This window comes from Falco naumanni, chromosome 18 (assembly GCF_017639655.2).
Source record: "Falco naumanni isolate bFalNau1 chromosome 18, bFalNau1.pat, whole genome shotgun sequence".
Classification (NCBI taxonomy): domain Eukaryota; kingdom Metazoa; phylum Chordata; class Aves; order Falconiformes; family Falconidae; genus Falco; species Falco naumanni.
The window spans coordinates 6568876-6585503 of record NC_054071.1 but is presented as its reverse complement, the minus strand read 5'-3'; the positions used below and the strand labels follow the sequence as shown (position 1 = coordinate 6585503).

At 62.8% G+C, this 16628-nt stretch overlaps 2 protein-coding genes across 2 annotated transcripts; one reads left to right on the top strand and one right to left on the bottom strand.

Moving 5' to 3' along the window:
- The first annotated feature begins 22 nt into the window (after positions 1-22).
- CCDC115 (coiled-coil domain containing 115) lies at positions 23-2744 on the top strand. The gene is made up of 6 exons (XM_040617267.1): positions 23-212; positions 630-736; positions 1035-1138; positions 1390-1472; positions 1730-1858; positions 2353-2744. The coding sequence occupies exons 1-6, from the start codon at positions 38-40 to the stop codon at positions 2682-2684; spliced, it is 930 nt and encodes a 309-aa protein (XP_040473201.1). The 5' UTR covers positions 23-37; the 3' UTR covers positions 2685-2744.
- A 247-nt stretch (positions 2745-2991) lies between these two features.
- Positions 2992-15972, bottom strand: UBA1 (ubiquitin like modifier activating enzyme 1). The gene is made up of 25 exons (XM_040617261.1): positions 15847-15972; positions 14618-14728; positions 13887-13945; positions 13465-13633; positions 12541-12675; positions 11770-11876; positions 11466-11689; positions 10857-10954; positions 10422-10568; positions 10086-10241; positions 9892-10002; positions 9540-9620; positions 9080-9235; positions 8487-8652; positions 7807-8003; positions 7528-7592; positions 7219-7414; positions 6472-6546; positions 6099-6288; positions 5806-5894; positions 5512-5604; positions 4395-4586; positions 3977-4078; positions 3636-3736; positions 2992-3308 (listed from the first exon to the last, which is right to left on the bottom strand). The coding sequence occupies exons 2-25, from the start codon at positions 14726-14728 to the stop codon at positions 3173-3175; spliced, it is 3156 nt and encodes a 1051-aa protein (XP_040473195.1). The 5' UTR covers positions 15847-15972; the 3' UTR covers positions 2992-3172.
- Between the last annotated feature and the right edge of the window lie 656 nt (positions 15973-16628).

Genomic DNA, 16628 nt, shown 5'->3' with positions numbered 1-16628 from the left:
GCGTCGGGCGGGTAGCGCAACACCGCCCTTAACCAAGATGGCGGCCGAGCCGGCTTCATTCCGCCAGGCTCTCAGCCCTCATTCAGGCTCCGCCTCCCGCCCGTCACCCGTCCTGATTGGCCGAAGGGCGGCCGCGGGCGGCTGCTATTGGAGGAGGCCGTTGCCCGGCGTGTGGCCGCGGTGCGGGCCGGGGATGGCGGCGGCGATGGAGGGTCGGTGAGGGTTCCCGGGGGGGTTTATTTCGGTAGGCTCGCCTTTAGCGGGGGTCAGCGATGGGTTTGCTGTTTCAGGGTGACCCGGGGACGGGGGGGCAGTTTGGGTAGGGTCTCCGGTGAGAGGGAGGGGGTTTGGGGTGATGTTTATGTAGGGTCTGCTGTTGTGGGGGTGTTTGTGGGGGAGGTGTTTCTGTAGGGTCTCCTGGGGCGGGGGCATTTGTTTCAGTGGGGTGTCTTGTGAAATATTATTTTTTCATTTTTTGTTTACACAGGGTCCCCCACGGGGGGTTTGTTTAGGTGGGGTCGCCTACAGAGAGTTTACTTGCGTAGGATCTCCCATAGGAGCTTGTTTACACAGGTCCCCCATAGGGGTTTGTTTACGTGGGGTCCCCCACGGGACGTTTGTTCACACAGGGCCCCCTGGACTGGGGGCAGCACTGGACGCAGCGGCGCTGGAGCTGCTGGACGCGCTGGAGATGCTGCAGGAGCGACGCCAGGTCCTCACCCAGCTCCTGCGGCAGGTAAGGGCAGGGACACAGGGACAGGACACCCGCTGCAGGGGGGGGGACACACGGGCGAGGGGGTCATCCGCTGTGGGGACATGCTACCCACCATGGGGACATGTTTCGGGACGTGCCACCCACCGTAAGGACATGCTGACCCCGCTGGGGACGTGCTGCCCCCCATGGGCACACACATGGGGATGTGTCCCCCACCACAGGGACACACACCTCCCGCCACGGGGACACAAAGGGACACACCATAGGGACACGCTCCTCCATGTCCCTGTGTCCCCCCTGACCCCCTGTGTCCCCCCAGGGGTGGCTGTCCCTCTCCCAGGCCCGGTATTCCCTGGGATGCCACCGTGTCTCGTCCCTGCAGTATGGGGCCACCATGGTCCCTCGAGTCCGTGTCCTGCCCAGGTAGGGGACACCAAGGAGGGGGGACAATGATGACGATGACACACTGTGGGGGGATGGACATGGTGGGGGGACATGGGATTGGCTGGCTGGGGAGGACATGATGAGATTGGGGACACTATGGGGACACACACACACAAGGAGGGGGTGTGACATCAGTGTACCCAGTGGGGAGGGTGGCAGATTTTAGGGTGCAGGGGGATGACACAAGGGGGTGTTGGTGACACCCATGTCCTTGTGTCACCCCCCCACAGGGAGGGGACACCTCACTTTGACGAGGTGCCAGGCACAGCGCGGGACACTGAAGATCCTGATCCCCAACAGGAAGAGGGTGATGGTGAGGAGGGGTCCCATGGGTGCTGGGGGGAAAATTGGGGGTGCTGGGGTGTCCCCCATGGGTGCTGGGATGGCATTTGGGGTGCTGGGCGGGTCCTATGAGTGCTGGGGGCAGAATTGGGGTGCTCCCCATGGGTGCTGGGGGCACAACTGGGGGGGTTGGGGGGGCACTGGAGAGTCCCCCATTGGTGTTGGCAGGGGATTTGGGGTGCTGGGGGTGGTTCCTCAGTTACTTTGGGGTGTCACTGTTTCCCCCAGGTCTGCGCCAGCGTCGGGGTCCCCCAGAGAAGAGGGGTGCCCCCCCTCGGGCCCCCCCAGACCCACTGGCCTGGTTTGGGGTGCTGGTGCCCCCCAGCCTGCGGCAGGCCCAGGGCAGCTTCGTCCAGGGTGAGGGTGGCTCTGAAAGCGGGAGTGGTCCTCAAACTGGGACGGATCCCCAAAACCTGGGGGGGTCCCCAATTTCGGAGGGGAGTGGGGAAACCAGGTGGGGTCCCCAAAACCAGGGAGGGGCCCAAAATCAGAGGGGAGTGGGGAACTGGGGAGAGTCTCCAAAATCAGGGGATCCCTAAAATTGGAGAGGAGGGGGGAAAACCTGGAGGGATCCCTAAAACATGGGGGGTTCCCCAGAATCTGAAAGGGTCTGTAAAACCTGGGGGGGTTGTCCCCAATTTCAGAGGGGAGGGGGGACACCTGGGGGGGGTGGGGGGGTTCTCCACAGTCCAGGAGGTCCCAATGAACTGAGGGGAGGGGGAGTCCCCTAAAGGTCACGAACCTGTGCCACCCAGTCCCTTGGTCACCTCAAATATCCCACCCCTGCCCTCCCCGGTGACCCCGATCCTCTCCATGACCTCTGACCTCCCCGCTGTGTCCCCTGTTCCCAGGGGTGACGGTGGCGGTGGAGCTGGCCGGGCTGCAGGCTGCTGTGGAGGCCGCTGCCACCCGCTACCGCGGCCTCCTGCGCCGTGCGCGTCACCCAGATGGAGACGCCGACACCACGGCGACACCGAGCGATGAGACAAGGGGCACCAAGATGGCATGTGGCAACGAGACCACCGGTGACACCAAGACCCCAGGTGACACGGGCACCTACAGGGAACCCGAGGTGACATGGAGAGACACAGGTGACACCATGACCCATGGGAACAAGGGCACCGGGAGTGACACCACCAGCATCGGGGACATGGAGACCCCAGCCACGTCACCGCCACCATGACAGGTGCCACCAGCTCACGTGACGCCCGTGTCCCGCTTCCAATAAAGACACTGTGGCAGCTGTCAGCTCCGTGTCACCCGCTGTCCCCAAGAGCATTACACCATCACTCGGCTGCCATTTAGGTGCCACTGTGATGCCACCAAATGGTCATTTTGGTGCCACGGTGATGTCACCAGGTGGCCACCTTTGCACCACATGCTGGGGTCACCCGGCCACCATCTTGGCGCCCCACCCCCCCCCCCGGTGCCATCTTGGCGGCCACCTGCGCCCAGCGACACACCCCAGCTGCCATCTTTTGCCAACGTCTATGTTTATTGGGCGGGGCCCCCCTCACCCCGCCCCACCTCGCCCCGCCCCCCACCAACCCAGAGGCGGGGCCAAGACACAACAACAACTAGAGGAGGGGGGGTGGGGCGGGGCTCAACGGAGGGGGTGTGGCCAGGGGCGTGGCCGGGCTGGGGCACGGCCCCCCGCCCCCGTGGGTGGGGCTAGCGGATGGTGTAGCGCACGTAGGGCACCTCGATGTCGGCGTCGGTGTCGTCGTTGCAGCAGAGCTCGAAGACGAGGGCCTTGACGTGGCGGCCGACCTTCTTCTTGGAGACCCGCGCCACGATCTCCGTCATCCTGAGGGACAAGGGGACGGCAGCGTCACTGCCTCCGCGGCGGGGACATCCGTCACAGTGAGCGCTCAGGGGGGTCCTGGCTATGGGTCAGGGGCAACCTCGCGGGGAGGCATCACGGGGACCCCCTGTGGTGGCCTCTGCCCCGGCGGTGACAGGGACACGCGTGGCTGTAGAGTGACATCAGCTCGCGGTGACGCAGGGACTGTCACTCTACAGTAATGGGGCCCCAGCCGAGACCCTTCCCCCACCCATGGGACGCCTCCCTCACCCTGAGCCCCACATCCCGCCCGGGTGCCCCCCCACCCCGGGTGCCCCCGCCAGGCCCTACGGTTGGTCGTGGCGCTCGCGCAGCTTGGCGGCTGGCATGAAGAAGGAGTAGAGCATGGAAACACCTTGTGACAGCATCGTGATCTCCAGCCGGTGCTCCTTCTGAGGGGGACAGGGGGGCAGTGGGTGGGTGCAGGGCACCCAAAGGTGCCCCACAGCGACCCACAGCCTTTGGGGCACCAGCCACCGTGGTGGCTGCATCTCCCCACCTTCCCCCTGCCGTGCCCCGTCTTGCGTTGGAGTCCTTCAGGGGGTGTGTGTGGGGGACATGAGGACATGGTGTGGGGCCCCACAGCCCCCCCAAGTGCCTCTCCATCACCCCTCTCCCAGTGCTCCCAGTACCTTGAAGTAGGCGAGGAACTGGCGCAGAGTCATCTCTTGCCCGTCAGGCTGCAGCCCCTGCACCTCAAACCGGTCCCACAGCGTCCACTCCACCTCGTAGTACTGGGGGGGCAGACCCATGGCGGGGGGCTCAGACCCATGGCCAGCCACAAGGACCCGGGGAGCGCAGTGGGGGTCTATGGGGGTCACTGGGACCACGGGGTGACTCGGAGCACCTGTGAGGTCCCACAGCATGCTGTGGGGCTGGCCTCTATGGGTCAGGGAGCCGTGGGGCAGCACCCCAACCCCACCAAGACCCCAGACCACCCCCAGCAGTTGACCCCACCCCACTCCCACCCCCTTTGGGCAGCACCCAGCGGGCACCAGGCCCCGGGGATGGCTCTAGGGTCCGCGCGGGTGCCGCGGGGCAGCCCCCCACCTTGTTGCGGGGGCAGGCGAGGGGCTCGGAGAAGCCAACGAAGGGCAGGGCCAGGTTGAGGAAGGCGTTCTTGTAGGAGGCCAGGCGGCGGTGGCCCTGCACCAGCTTGTAGAGCTCCAGGCAGGCCAGGCCCACCACGGCCCCCGTCGTGGTGGCGATGGCGGGGATGATCTTCCCTGCGATCAGCTTGCTCTGCCCCATAGGAAGATACCTATAGGGGCTGGGCGGGGGCATTGCCCCCCAACGCCCCCGCTGGATCCCCCCGAGGGAGGGGCTATAGACCCCGGCTGTGCAGGCCCTGTAGCCCCCTTTGTGTGCCCTACAGCTCTATACATGCTGCGCAGCACGTGTATACGCTGTACAGAGCCCCTGCGTCACCAGCCCTGTATAGGCTCTGCTTGGCTGTAGGTGTGACATACGTTACAGGCTGCCCTACGAAGTCTACGTGCAGTCTAGAGACCCTGCAAGTATTCCCTAGAATTATATTCCATCTATTTTTTTTATAGCATTCTGTAGCATTTTTCTGCAGTGTTTTTCTATAGCATGTATATTCTGAGCGTTCTACGTACGCGAGACCTCGTACGTACTCTGTAGACCCCTTATGCACCATATACATACCCTATAGACTCTGTATATGCTTTATAGATCCTTTACAGATCCTCCGTGCATCCCGTATGTACTCACAGATTCTACGTGTTCTATAGATTCCCTCTGCTCTCCGCAGAGGCTATACGGACCTTAAATATCTATGAGCCATATACGTACTGTAGATCCTACAAGGCCTATATGCTCCTTCCAGCTGCTGTGCGCTCCTTATAGACTCTATATGCTCCTTACAGGCTCCGTTTCCTACGGACCCTACGCACGCCCCGTAGGCCCTACGGAGCAGAGCACGCCCCTCAGACGTACGGCACAGACCGTACAGCGCCATAGGACCCCTCCCCAGCACCCACAGACCCTCTGCGGCCCCTGTAACACACCGTAAGGAACTCATTAATGCCCCAAAGCACCCCCCAGCACCCATGGGACCCCCCCAGGTCACGTAGGACCTGCCCAGCACCCCGTAAGAACCCCAATAACGCCCCATGCCCCCCACCCCGCCCCCCCCAGCACCCACCTTGTGGCGGTCGGCTGGGGGGATGTCATAGTTCTCCGCTCGCAGGTTGGAGGCAGCAACGATGAAATCCATGTGGAAGTTGGTGTCATCGTCCTGGGTGAGGAGCACCCATGGGTAGGGGAGCACCCATGGGGGGGGGGGGGGGCAGGGGCATGCACTTTGCTCATCTCTGGGGTGGTGACAAAGTAGTAGTGGCTCCCCGAGGGCGGGTAGGTTGGGGTGCAGCACCCATGTGGGGGGGGCACTCATGAGTAGCTGGGGGCACCCATGGGTGCTAGGGGGGGCAGCACCCACCTTCTCGAACTCGATGGGGAACATTCGGAAGCCAGGCAGCTCCTCGGGGCTGGGCAGTGACGCTTTCAGCTCCTCCAGGCGCCCGTCGTCTATGGGTGAGGGGGGCACCCATGGGACCCCCGGCACCCACAGGACCCACCCCCAGACCCCTACGTACTCCCAACACCCACGGATGCCCCCCAGCACCCACAGGTGCCCTCCAGCCCCCGTGCTTGTCCCAACCCCCAATCCAACCAGCTCCTCTCTCCGCCCGGTTCCCCCCAGCACCCATGGGTGCCCCCCCCCCCGCATACCAAGGGCGGTGGTGGCGCTCTGCAGCTCCTGGTCGGAGACGTGGATGCGGACACCGGCCTTGGGGGCGAACGGGGGGACGCGGACGTGGCGCAGGAGCTCTGCCACCGCCCCCCGGTCCCGTGAGCCCCCGATCCCGTAGCTCTGGGCGAAGAGGTTGGCTGCCGCCATCACGTAGTCCAGGTGGAGGGGCTGGAGAGGGGCACCCATGGGTGCAGGGGGGGAGAATGTCAGGGAGGGATGACACCCCAAAGGGACAGAAGTCACCCAACAAGGACAGAAGGGGGTTTAAGGGTGATGGGCACCCCCAAAGAGTGGTGGATGGCACCCAAGGGTGACAGCGCCCCCCACAGGCCGCCCCAGCGCCCCACTCACGTTGTCAGGGTCAAAGACGAGGGGGTGCGGGCAGCGCTTGGGCCCCGACCAGAAGAGGGTCCCGGAGTTTGTCTTCTGCAGGGGGGTAATTAAGAGTTAGTGACGTAATTAGAGCACGAAGGGGTTAATGAGGCAACTGGGGGAGCAATTAGGGGCTCTTGGGGTAAATCAAGGGGCAGGAAGGGGTTAGTGGGGCAACTAGAAGTTAATGGACATAATTAAGAGACAACTGGAAATCAAGGGGGATATTAAGGACCAATGAGAGCTTAATGAAGACAATTAAGGAATAATTGGTTAATGGGGGCTAAATTTAAGATACTTGTATGTACATATATATAATATATATAAAGTAAAAGTCAAAAGTAATGGGGTAGAAGGGTGAATTAGGGAAATCAAGGCACGACTGGGGGTTGATGGGTGTAATTAAGAAGTAATTCAACATTAATGACAGATATTAAGGGGCAAATAAGAATTAATGTGGGTAATTATGAAGTGGCTAAGGGTTGATGAGCGCAATTAGTTGATCATTAGGAATTAACGGGAAAAGAGCACTTAACGAGGATCAGTAAGGGGCAGTTAGGGGTTGTGGGGGCAGAATTAAGGGGGCAGAAAAGCACTGAGGGTGTCATGAGTGTGAATGAGGTCAGTGGGGGGGGATATTCCTAACTAAGAGTACCCCACCCCCCCCAGGGGACCCCAGACCCCTCCAGGGGACCCCAGACCCCCCCAGGGTCCCCGAGCACCCACCTGCCCCGGGGGAAAGTTGTGCAGCAGCTGGCGGATGTTGTTGCTGTACTGGCGGTGCCAGTGGCGACAGGCCCAGGCGACGCAGTCGGGCCAGCCCCGCGGCCGCTCGCTGACCAGGCTGCGCTGCACCGCCTCCAGCACCTCCAGCGGCTGCGTGCCCGCCAGGCGCAGCGTGCGCTCCACAAATTTGGGGTCCCTGCAGGAATAGGGGGGCGGGGGGAGGGCGGTGAGGCTGGGGGGTGCTGCAGGGGGTGTGTGTGGGGGGTTAGCGGGTGCCCCTTGTCCCTCTGCCCTCCCCTCGACACCCACATCAGGTACTGGTTGACGTTCTCTGCCGGTTGCTTGAAGAGACCCTCGAACTCGTCACGCGCCCACTGTGGGGGAGGAGCTGTCAGTGGAAGGACCCCCCACGTCCGGGACGCCCCCACGGGGCACCCAGGTGTCCGGGGTCCCCTACAGAAGGCACCCAAGCATCTAAACCACCCCAAAGGTGGCCCTGGGGTTTCCAGAGCACCCTATAGCGGGCACCCAAACACCCGGGGCCCGCTACAGAAGGGAGCCGGGCGCGCGAGACCCCTGTAGAGGTACCTGCAGGGTGTGCTCGATGGCGTTGGGGAAGTTCTTGAGGGTGCAGATGGGGATGGCCTTCTCAGGGGGGTCCTGGCTGGAGCTGTAGGACTCGCTCAGGAAGGGGATCACCACCTGCACGTTCCCCTTTGTCCCCAACGTCCCCGACTCCAGCAGCGGCTTCCGATAGTAGACGCAGCGCCGGTCCATATAGAGCCCTACAGGGGAAGAACCGCAGCGCCTGTAGGGTGGCTGTAGGGCACCCAGGCGCCGTGGGGTTGTCCTGGAAGGGACTCTGGGGCACTCTTCGAGGTCCCTATAGCGCTCCAGGCAGTTCTTACAGCATTTTTCGGGTCCCTATAATATTCCTGAGGTCCCTTATAAGGATCTCTGAGGGTCCCTAGAGCATCCAATAGCCAAGACTCCTTAGAGCACCCCAAGATCATCCCGCAGTGCCCCGAAGATGCCCTACAGCCCCCTAAAGCCCCACGCAGCGCCCATGTGATGCCCTACAGCACCCCCAAAGCACCTGCAGCACTCAAGAAAACCCTACAGCGCCTTGAAAACATCCTGTATCATCCTAAAGACTCTCCACAGCCCCCCCCCCCAACCCCCTGGAGAACCCAAATGACTTATCCCAAAGACCCTCCCAGCACCCTGAGGGTCCCCCACAGCACCCCGAGGACCCCACGGGTGCTCACGGGCATCGACATTGTCCAGGGCGTTGGCGACACCATCCAGGGCCTCGAAGAAGTCATCATCGTAGACGCGCTCAGTGTCGGGGCCGACGCGGTCAGGGCGACTGCTCACCCGCAGCGCTGGGTTCATCTCCCGCACTGCCGCTGCCGCCCGTTCCGACTTCAGTTTCTGTGGGGACCCACGCCCCTTCAGGTCCCACCCTTTCTGGCCCCACCCTCTGAAGCCCCGCCCCTCCATGCCTCTCCCAGTCCCACCAAACGTCAAGGCAACTTGATTGTTGACATTGGCCAACTCCACGGTGGCATCTTGACGGTAGCTCCCTGCTCCGACCCTGCCCCCTAAGACCCCCCCAAAGGCTCTGCCCACTCATCCCCCACCCCACGGACTCCCCCTCCTTCGGCCCCGCCCATTTAGTCCCCTCCCACCTACTGTTGCCACCTTCGTATGACTCAACCTTTGGTGTTGCCTTGGCCAAGTCAATGTCGACTCATCCCTTGGCAGTTTCCACCCCAGACTCCACCCCTATGGACTCCACCCCTTGAGGCTCCACCCACTCAACCCCACAGGCTCCTCCCCCCTTGATCCTGCCCCTCACCGTCACATCCCAGGGCCGGAAGAGGAACTGGCGGTTGAGGTTGGACTTCTCGATGGTGTCCATGTCGGTGACGGTGATGCAGCCTTCAGGGCCGCAGCCCAGTCCCACCATTGCAAAGTTCTTCAGCAGCTCGCAGCCGATGGCCCCTGCCCCCACCTGTGCCCGGGGACATGTGGGGACACTCAGGGAGACTTGGGGACACTCAGGAGAACCGTGAGGAGACTTGGGGACATGCAGGTAGACATGGGGGGACACCTGGGGACACAGCCCAAGGTGGCCACGGAGGCCTGGGGGCACATGGATGGGAGAGGATGACGCTTGGTAGACCCATGAGTGCATGAGGGGACATCTGGGGACAAGTGGAGGACACAAGGGGACACTTGGGGCCATATGGATGCAGGTGGAGACATGCAGGGGTGGAGGACCCAGGTGGGGACGCGGTGGGGGGACGACGACTTACCACGAAGTACTTCTGGGCACCCAGCTTGGCCTGCAGCTCTGCCCCAAATACAGCGATCTGCCCATCGTAGCGGCTGTTGCGCTGGGGACAACGTAAAGCGTCACCCGGATGCATCACAAAGCCACCCATGGGTGTCCCCAAGAAGGTAGCCCACCCATGGGTGCCCTGTGACCAAAGCCCACCACAAGGAGATGCCCACTTGGGGTGTCCCCGGGAAAGGTGGGTCACCCATGGGTGATTTCAGTGTGGCCAACCCATGGGTGTTCTCCACCAACTGCCCTACAACCGACATCCACCCCAAGGCAACACCAGCTATGGGTGCCCCCTGCCGCCCCCACCCATGGGTGCTCACTGGGCGACACTGCTCCTCAGTCAGAACCGTTTCCTTGTTGTCCTCAGGGAGACACTCCAACGCGTCGAAGTAGAGCCATTGGGTGATGGGCGTGAACTTCCCCGACACCGCCTGCGTCACAGTCTTTGTTAGGGGACCCAGGTGGCTGGGGAAGGGACCCAGGCGGCCAGGGAGGGGACCCAGGTGGCCAGTACCTTCATGACCTCCTGGGCCGCCAACCCCCCGATGAAGGCGTTGACGGGGGCCAGGTCACCGGTGGCCTGGAAGGCCAGTTCCCGCAGCATCTCTTCATCCAGCTCCGCCCCTGGAGCCACCTCCCGGGTCAAGGCCACCACCTCCGCCGCATCACCCTGGGTGGGGACACACAACGTTGGAGACAGCTCTGGGGACACCAGGGAGGACCCTCAGGACCACCAGCAGAGAAAGGTGATGCCACGTGGTGGTGAAGGAGCTGGTGGCCTCACCGCTCCCAGCACCCTCAGCGTTCCCCATGCCCCCCGCTTTGTCCCCAAGCCCCCCGGTGTCCCCACCTGGTGACGTGGCCGAGGGGGGTGGCCGTGCTGGTGAATGAAGCGGTGCAGGGCCTGCCAGCCCCAGTGCATGACTGGAGGTCTCTCGGCCTTCCCGAAGTCGGTGATCATCAGCTCCGGCTCCGCCAGTGCTTCCCGCAGCCGCTTCTGGGGACGGAGGGGACGGAGGGGACAGGTGAGCACCCAGTGACTCGTCCCAGCAGCTTCCAGTAATCCTCAATCCCCTCCTAGTGCTCCACAGTGACCTCCCACCCCCTCCCAGCGCTTAACCCATCCCCAGTCCCTCCCAATTCCCCCTAGTCCCCTTCTAGTGCCTCCTATTCTGCCCCCAGTCCCTCCCAGTGCCCCCCAGTCCCATCCCTGTCTGCCCCCAGTCCCCCCCTAGCGCCCCTCACTCCCTGCCAGTGCCTTCCCAGTGCTCCCAGTGCCACTTACGAAGCGGATGTGCTTGGGCATCTTGACCTGGGTGACAATTCCCCCCCTCACGTAGTCCCCAAACCCGCTGGTGTCGCCGATGCTGAAGGTGTATGGCCCTGTGGGGAGGGGCTGTCACAGAGGGTCCCCAGCACCTGGGGCACCCTATAGAAGGGACCCCGGCATCCGAGGCGCCCTATAGAAGGGTCCCCAGCACCTGGGGCACCCTATAGAAGGGACCCCGGCATCCGAGGCGCCCTATAGAAGGGTCCCCAGCACCCGGGGCACCCTATAGAAGGGACCCCGGCACCCGGGGCACCCTATAGAAGGGTCCCCAGCACCCGGGGCACCCTATAGAAGGGACCCCGGCACCCGGGGCACCCTATAGAAGGGACCCCGGCATCCGAGGCGCCCTATAGAAGGGACCCCGGCACCCGGGGCACCCTATAGAAGGGTCCCCAGCACATGGGGCACCCTATAGAAGGGACCCTGGCATCCGAGGCGCCCTATAGAAGGGACCCCGGCACCCGGGGCGCCCTATAGAAGGGACCCTGGCATCCGAGGCGCCCTATAGAAGGGACCCCGGCACCCGGGGCGCCCTATAGAAGGGACCCCAACACCTGGGCTCACCAAGGACGCGGATCTCCATGGGGCCGCAGCTGTTCAGCTCCTCCATCCCCTCCACCTCAGTGAAGGTGACAAAATCACCCGTCTCGAAGCCGTGACGAGCCTCATCCAGGCACGTCACCTCCCCCGGGCACCCCTTGGTCACCATGGAAACCATGGCGCTGAGGGGTTGTTCCCCGTTGGTGTCCGTCACCACCATGTCGTCCCCAAAATCACAGAAAAGCTGCCTAAAATAGGGGAGGGACGTCAGGCAGGGGCCGCAGCCATCCGGGAGGCCTTACGGAAAGCAGCTGGGTGTCTGGCTCACCCAAAAAGCCCCCGGGTGTCGGCCACCACCAGCTTGATCCCATGGCTGTGACAGAAGTCCCCAACCCACAGTTGTTCCTCTAACGACGAGTTGGTCAACACCACCACCTGCGGAGAGACCGCGTCCATCTGTCCGTCCACCCCCGCGAGCAGAGGGACAGCAGGACAGACAGCAGGACGGATAACCCCCGCCGCGGGGAGGGTTCTCGGGAGGATTTCAGGGGACAGGCAGCCATGGAGGGGGACAGCAGGAAACACAACCGGACTGACAGACTGACAAATAAAGGCACATGGAGACCATCAGACTTCAAAAGCAGCAGGTACAGGGGGTCTGGGTGGGTACAGGCAGCCACAGAGACGTAAGGAGTCGCGGAGACGTACAGTCAGCTGCACAAATGGATGCACTGACAGCGGGACACGGACACAAACAGAGCCAGGGATGGTTGATGGGAAGGCACCGCTGCCCCAGAGGGACACAGCCATCCCCCGGGGGGGACCCACGGCTGCCTGGGGTACAACCAGCCAGATCTCACAGCTGGCCCTGACTACAGCCAGCCAAATGACCACGGCGATGGTTGTGACGAGACCACCGCTGTGCCAGGGGACACAGGGGTCCCCAGAGAGGGTACACGTGGCTGTTGCAGGTACCACGGGCCACAGAGGTTCAGTCGGCCACGTGAGACAAGTTGGATGCCCAAATAAATGGCCCCAGGGCTGATTTTTTGGGGAAAAAAAGGGGCACAAAGAGGGGTACAGGCAGAGGTGGGTGTACCTGGAAGGGTGCCAGCATGTCCTGGCTGAGGGGCTGGCGGGTGCTGGTGACAGCCACGTAAGCGTTGAGCTCAGCTAACCGGGGCAGCGTCGCCTCCGCCCGGTTCTGCCCCACATCTTCCTCCCGCAGGAAGAACTAAGGGGGGCAGGAAAAAGTAAAATAGGGTGTCAGGGGGGTCCTGGCACCCTACCACCCCCCAGACACTCCCCAGCGCCCAGGGAAGGCCCCTCCAAGAAACCAGGGGGGATTCAGGGAACCAAATAGAGGATTTCGTGGGGTATTTAACACCAGGGGGTGGTAATCAGCCACCCAGGGGGATATTTAAATGTGTGTGGGGACATTTAGGCCCCTTAGGGGGGTATTTAAGGGCTTAGGGAGGTATTTGGGTGCCTTAAGGGGGGTATTTAAGGGCCATAGGGGCCCAAACCACCCCCGAAACCTGAATGCGTAGAAATATTTACACACACACCCCCCAGCAAATAAACTGCCCCTAGGAGGGCACTTATCTCCCCTAGGGAATGCCATCACCCTACACAACTCCTCATGGGTGCTACTTGCCCCTCAAGTTAATGAATTAATCCCCAGGTAAATGAGTTACCTTGTGAGAAGCACTTAATTCCCCTAACCAGCCCCAGTAATGACTCCAGAGGTGGGCGTTTATCCTGGGGGAGGGGGGCACTTAGCTCCTGTGGGGAACCCCATCACCCCAGAGAACAATCCTCCATGGGGGCTAATTACCCCCCAGGTTAATTACCTGTGAGGGGGACAACTCCCCTGATAATGACCCCAAGAATAGATTAATTACCCCAGGGGGAACACTTTCAACTCAGCTCAGACATACAACCCACCCCAAAATCAGCTCCTTCAGAATTAACTGCCCAGGGGGGGAGAGTGTTAATTAATCCTTTGGGTTAATTAACTCACCTGGGAGGCAAGGTCAGGCCAGGCAGTGGGTTGGGGGTCATGGAGGGTGACAGATTTGACCCCCCCCAGCACCAGGTTCTTGGCCACCTCCACCCCCAGCCCCCGCAGCCCCGACACCAGGACGTTGGACGTCTGCATCCGCTTCATCGCCTCATGGCCCAGCACATACCTCGGGAGGAGGAAAAAGGGGGGAGGGGGTGTCAGGGGCTCCCCAGATCCTCCTGGAGCCCCCCAGGATCCCCCCCCCCCCCAAGGCTGTGGAAACAGCTGAAGGTACCTGGGAGGGACCCAGGCACCTGGGGAGCCCCCAAGTCCATAGGGGACCACCCAAGAGGCAACCTGGCATCCCCCCAAATCCATAGTGACCCCCCGAAGTCACAGGGGACCACCCCAACACCCCCAGGAGGGAGCTGGGTACTCACAGCTGGCGGGAGTAGAGCCCCTCATCGATCTCGGCCTCAGCCCCGTTCTTCGCCATGCCCTGGGGAAGGGACACAAGGTGACAACAGCGTCAGCAGGGTGGGGGGCCATCAGGGAGGAGGGGGGGATACCGGGGGCATGGTGCAGCAGTGGGGAGGGCTGAGAGGTGCCAGGCAGGTGACACTGGGTGCCATGTCCCCCTGGGATGGGGATAAAGACGGGTCAGGGGTGATGGACAGGTGATATGGGGGGACATCAGGTGACCCAGAGAGTGGAGTCACCCTGGGGTGGGGCAGGAAGATCTGGGAGGTGACAAATGGGTGACATCCAGGTGACAACAGGGTTGGCCAGGTGAGCGACAAAGCCAGCTAGCGGGTGACGCTTCTGTTGATGGGGGTGGCTCTGAGCAGAGGGAACTACGAGGACAGGAGGGGACATGTTATCCCCAGGACACACAGGGACACCTGGGTGACACAAGTTGACAGTAAAGTGACACCACGTAGCGCTCCCATTGACAGGGGTAGCTCTGAAAGCCACGGGAGGGACAACAAGGACCAAGGGCGACATATATCACTGCCAAGATATGTAGGGACACCCAAGTGACCCCAGATGACAACAAGTGACACCCAGGTGACATCCACATTAGCAGGAGCAGCGCTGAGCGCCGCAGAGGCGACAATGAGACCAGAGCAGGTAACGGGGCCCCCCTGGGATGACAGAAGGTGACACTCACGTTGGTGGGGGTGACGCTGGCGGGGACGGCAGGGGCGGGGGCGCGGCTGGAGCCCGTTGGTGGCTCGGACCCGGAGACGCGGCGCTTCTTCGACAGCGGGGAGCTGGACATCTGCAGGGTCAGAGGTCAGAGGTCAGCTGGGGACAACAGGGGTGACACAGGAGGGGAAGCAGGGTGATGCTGAGGGCCATAGGTGACATTTGAGGGACAAGGGATGGCAGGAGGTGACACTGAAGGCGGTCAGTGACACATAGAGTAGCACTGACAGACACACAGTGGCACCAGGTGACACACTGGGTGACACCAGGGACAGTGGGTGATGCTGGGGGGGGTGTGGGGTGGCAATGGGTGACACCAAGGGTGGTGGGTAATGCACTGAAGGACCCAGCGGTTCTGGGTGACACAGGGGGTGACACTGGTATGGACAGGGGGATGGCAACAGGTGACACTGAGGGCAGTGGGTAACATCTGGGGGGACAGGAGGGTGACAGCAGGTGACACTGGGGGCAGTGGGTGTCACTTGGGGGGTGGCAGCAGGTGATGCTGAGGGTAGCAGGTAACATTGGGGATGGAGAGGGTGACACCAGGTGACACCAGGGGATGGAGGGTGACGCTGGGGTGAACACTGGGTGACACCAGGTGACACTGTCCCCCCGCAAAGGAACCCAGGCACCCAGGACAGTAACACCCCCCTCCCCCCAAAGCTTGAAAGCGACGGGACTTTCCAAGGGGTTCCCAATAACGAGGGTCTTGGGAGGGGGTGGTGGTGTCTGTTAACGAGGGTGCAATTAAGTAGTTTCTATTACCGGGGGCGGGTTCCCATTACCGGGGGAAGGAGTTCCTATTAACCAGAACCGAGTTCCTACTACCGGGGGTCCCCAGAGCGGGGTCTTCCATTAACCGGGACCAGGTTCCTACTACCGAGGGTCCCTGAGGGGAGGTTCCCATTAACCGAGGCCACGTTCTCACTCCCGGGGGTCCCAAGGGAGGGCGCCCATTAACCGAGACCGGGCCCGTACTAGCGGGGTTCCCCAAAGCCCCCCTCTCCCAGCCCCTCCCCCCAGCCCCTCCCCTCAGGGCTCCCCTCAGGCCTTGAGGGGGGGGTCCCACTAACCGGGGCGCGGATCACTACTAACAAGGGCCGGGTCCCCTCCGCTCCCATCCCCCCCCATCCCCTTCCCCGTGCCCCCCCTCCCCCCGGGCCCCCCCCGGGCCCAGCACCCCCGCACCAATGATGCTGTCCAGGCCCCGCCGCCGGGTCCCGCCCGCTCCGTTCGGCTCCTCCGCGACAAGATGGCGGCGGCGGCGGCTGCCCCCCGCCGCCCCCTCCCTCCCCACTCTCCGCCCCGCCCTCCGGCCATTCCCATTGGCCGCCGGCACCCGGCGCCGCGCTTCCACTGGCTACAGCCTCCCGCCACCGCCCGCCTCCTCCCCCCCCGCCGCAAGCGACGCGCTGATTGGGGGGGGCGCGCCCCGGGTGGCCACGCCCCTTTCCTCCCGACGGGACCCGGATGGAGAGGCCCCGCCCACCCTACGCATACGGAATGAGGGGGCGGGGCCTCGTGACACAGCACGGCGCGCGCGGCCCCGACGGCGGCCGAGATGGGATACGGGGCCTATGGGACGCCTGTGGGGGAATATAGGGGCCGATAGGGGGCCTATGGCGCAGCACAAGCGTCTATAGAGGGCCTATAGGGGCTATGGAGGTCGATAGAGGGCCTATGAGGCAGCACAGGGACCCATAGGGGGCTGTGGATAGCTGGAATGGAGGATAGGAGGTTATGCAGGACCTGGGGGGGGGTACAGGAACTTAGACGGTACCTGTGCGGCATGGGGAGGAGGACTAAGGCAGCCTGTGGGTATATATGGGGAGCTTTGGAGGGCTATAGGGCACTATAGGGGCTTGGGGAACCTATAGGGGCCCATGGAAGAGTTGTAGGGGGCTATTTGGGCCCTATAGGTGCCCAATGAGGGCTACAGGGACCTATGGGGGAGGTTGTCTGGGCTGGAG

Bases quoted from the DNA above. Each gene is read 5' to 3' on its own strand.
- CCDC115 (XM_040617267.1), top strand. From the start codon at position 38: ATGGCGGCCGAGCCGGCTTCATTCCGCCAGGCTCTCAGCCCTCATTCA. The intron at 737-1,034 runs GTAAGGGCAGGG...GTGTCCCCCCAG, and splicing joins TCACCCAGCTCCTGCGGCAG to GGGTGGCTGTCCCTCTCCCA. The intron at 1,139-1,389 runs GTAGGGGACACC...ACCCCCCCACAG, and splicing joins CGAGTCCGTGTCCTGCCCAG to GGAGGGGACACCTCACTTTG.
- UBA1 (XM_040617261.1), bottom strand. From the start codon at position 14,728: ATGTCCAGCTCCCCGCTGTCGAAGAAGCGCCGCGTCTCCGGGTCCGAG. The intron at 5,605-5,805 runs GTGGGTGCTGCC...CTCCTCACCCAG, and splicing joins TCCCCATCGAGTTCGAGAAG to GACGATGACACCAACTTCCA. The intron at 4,587-5,511 runs GTGGGTGCTGGG...CCTATGGGGCAG, and splicing joins CCCCAGCCGACCGCCACAAG to AGCAAGCTGATCGCAGGGAA.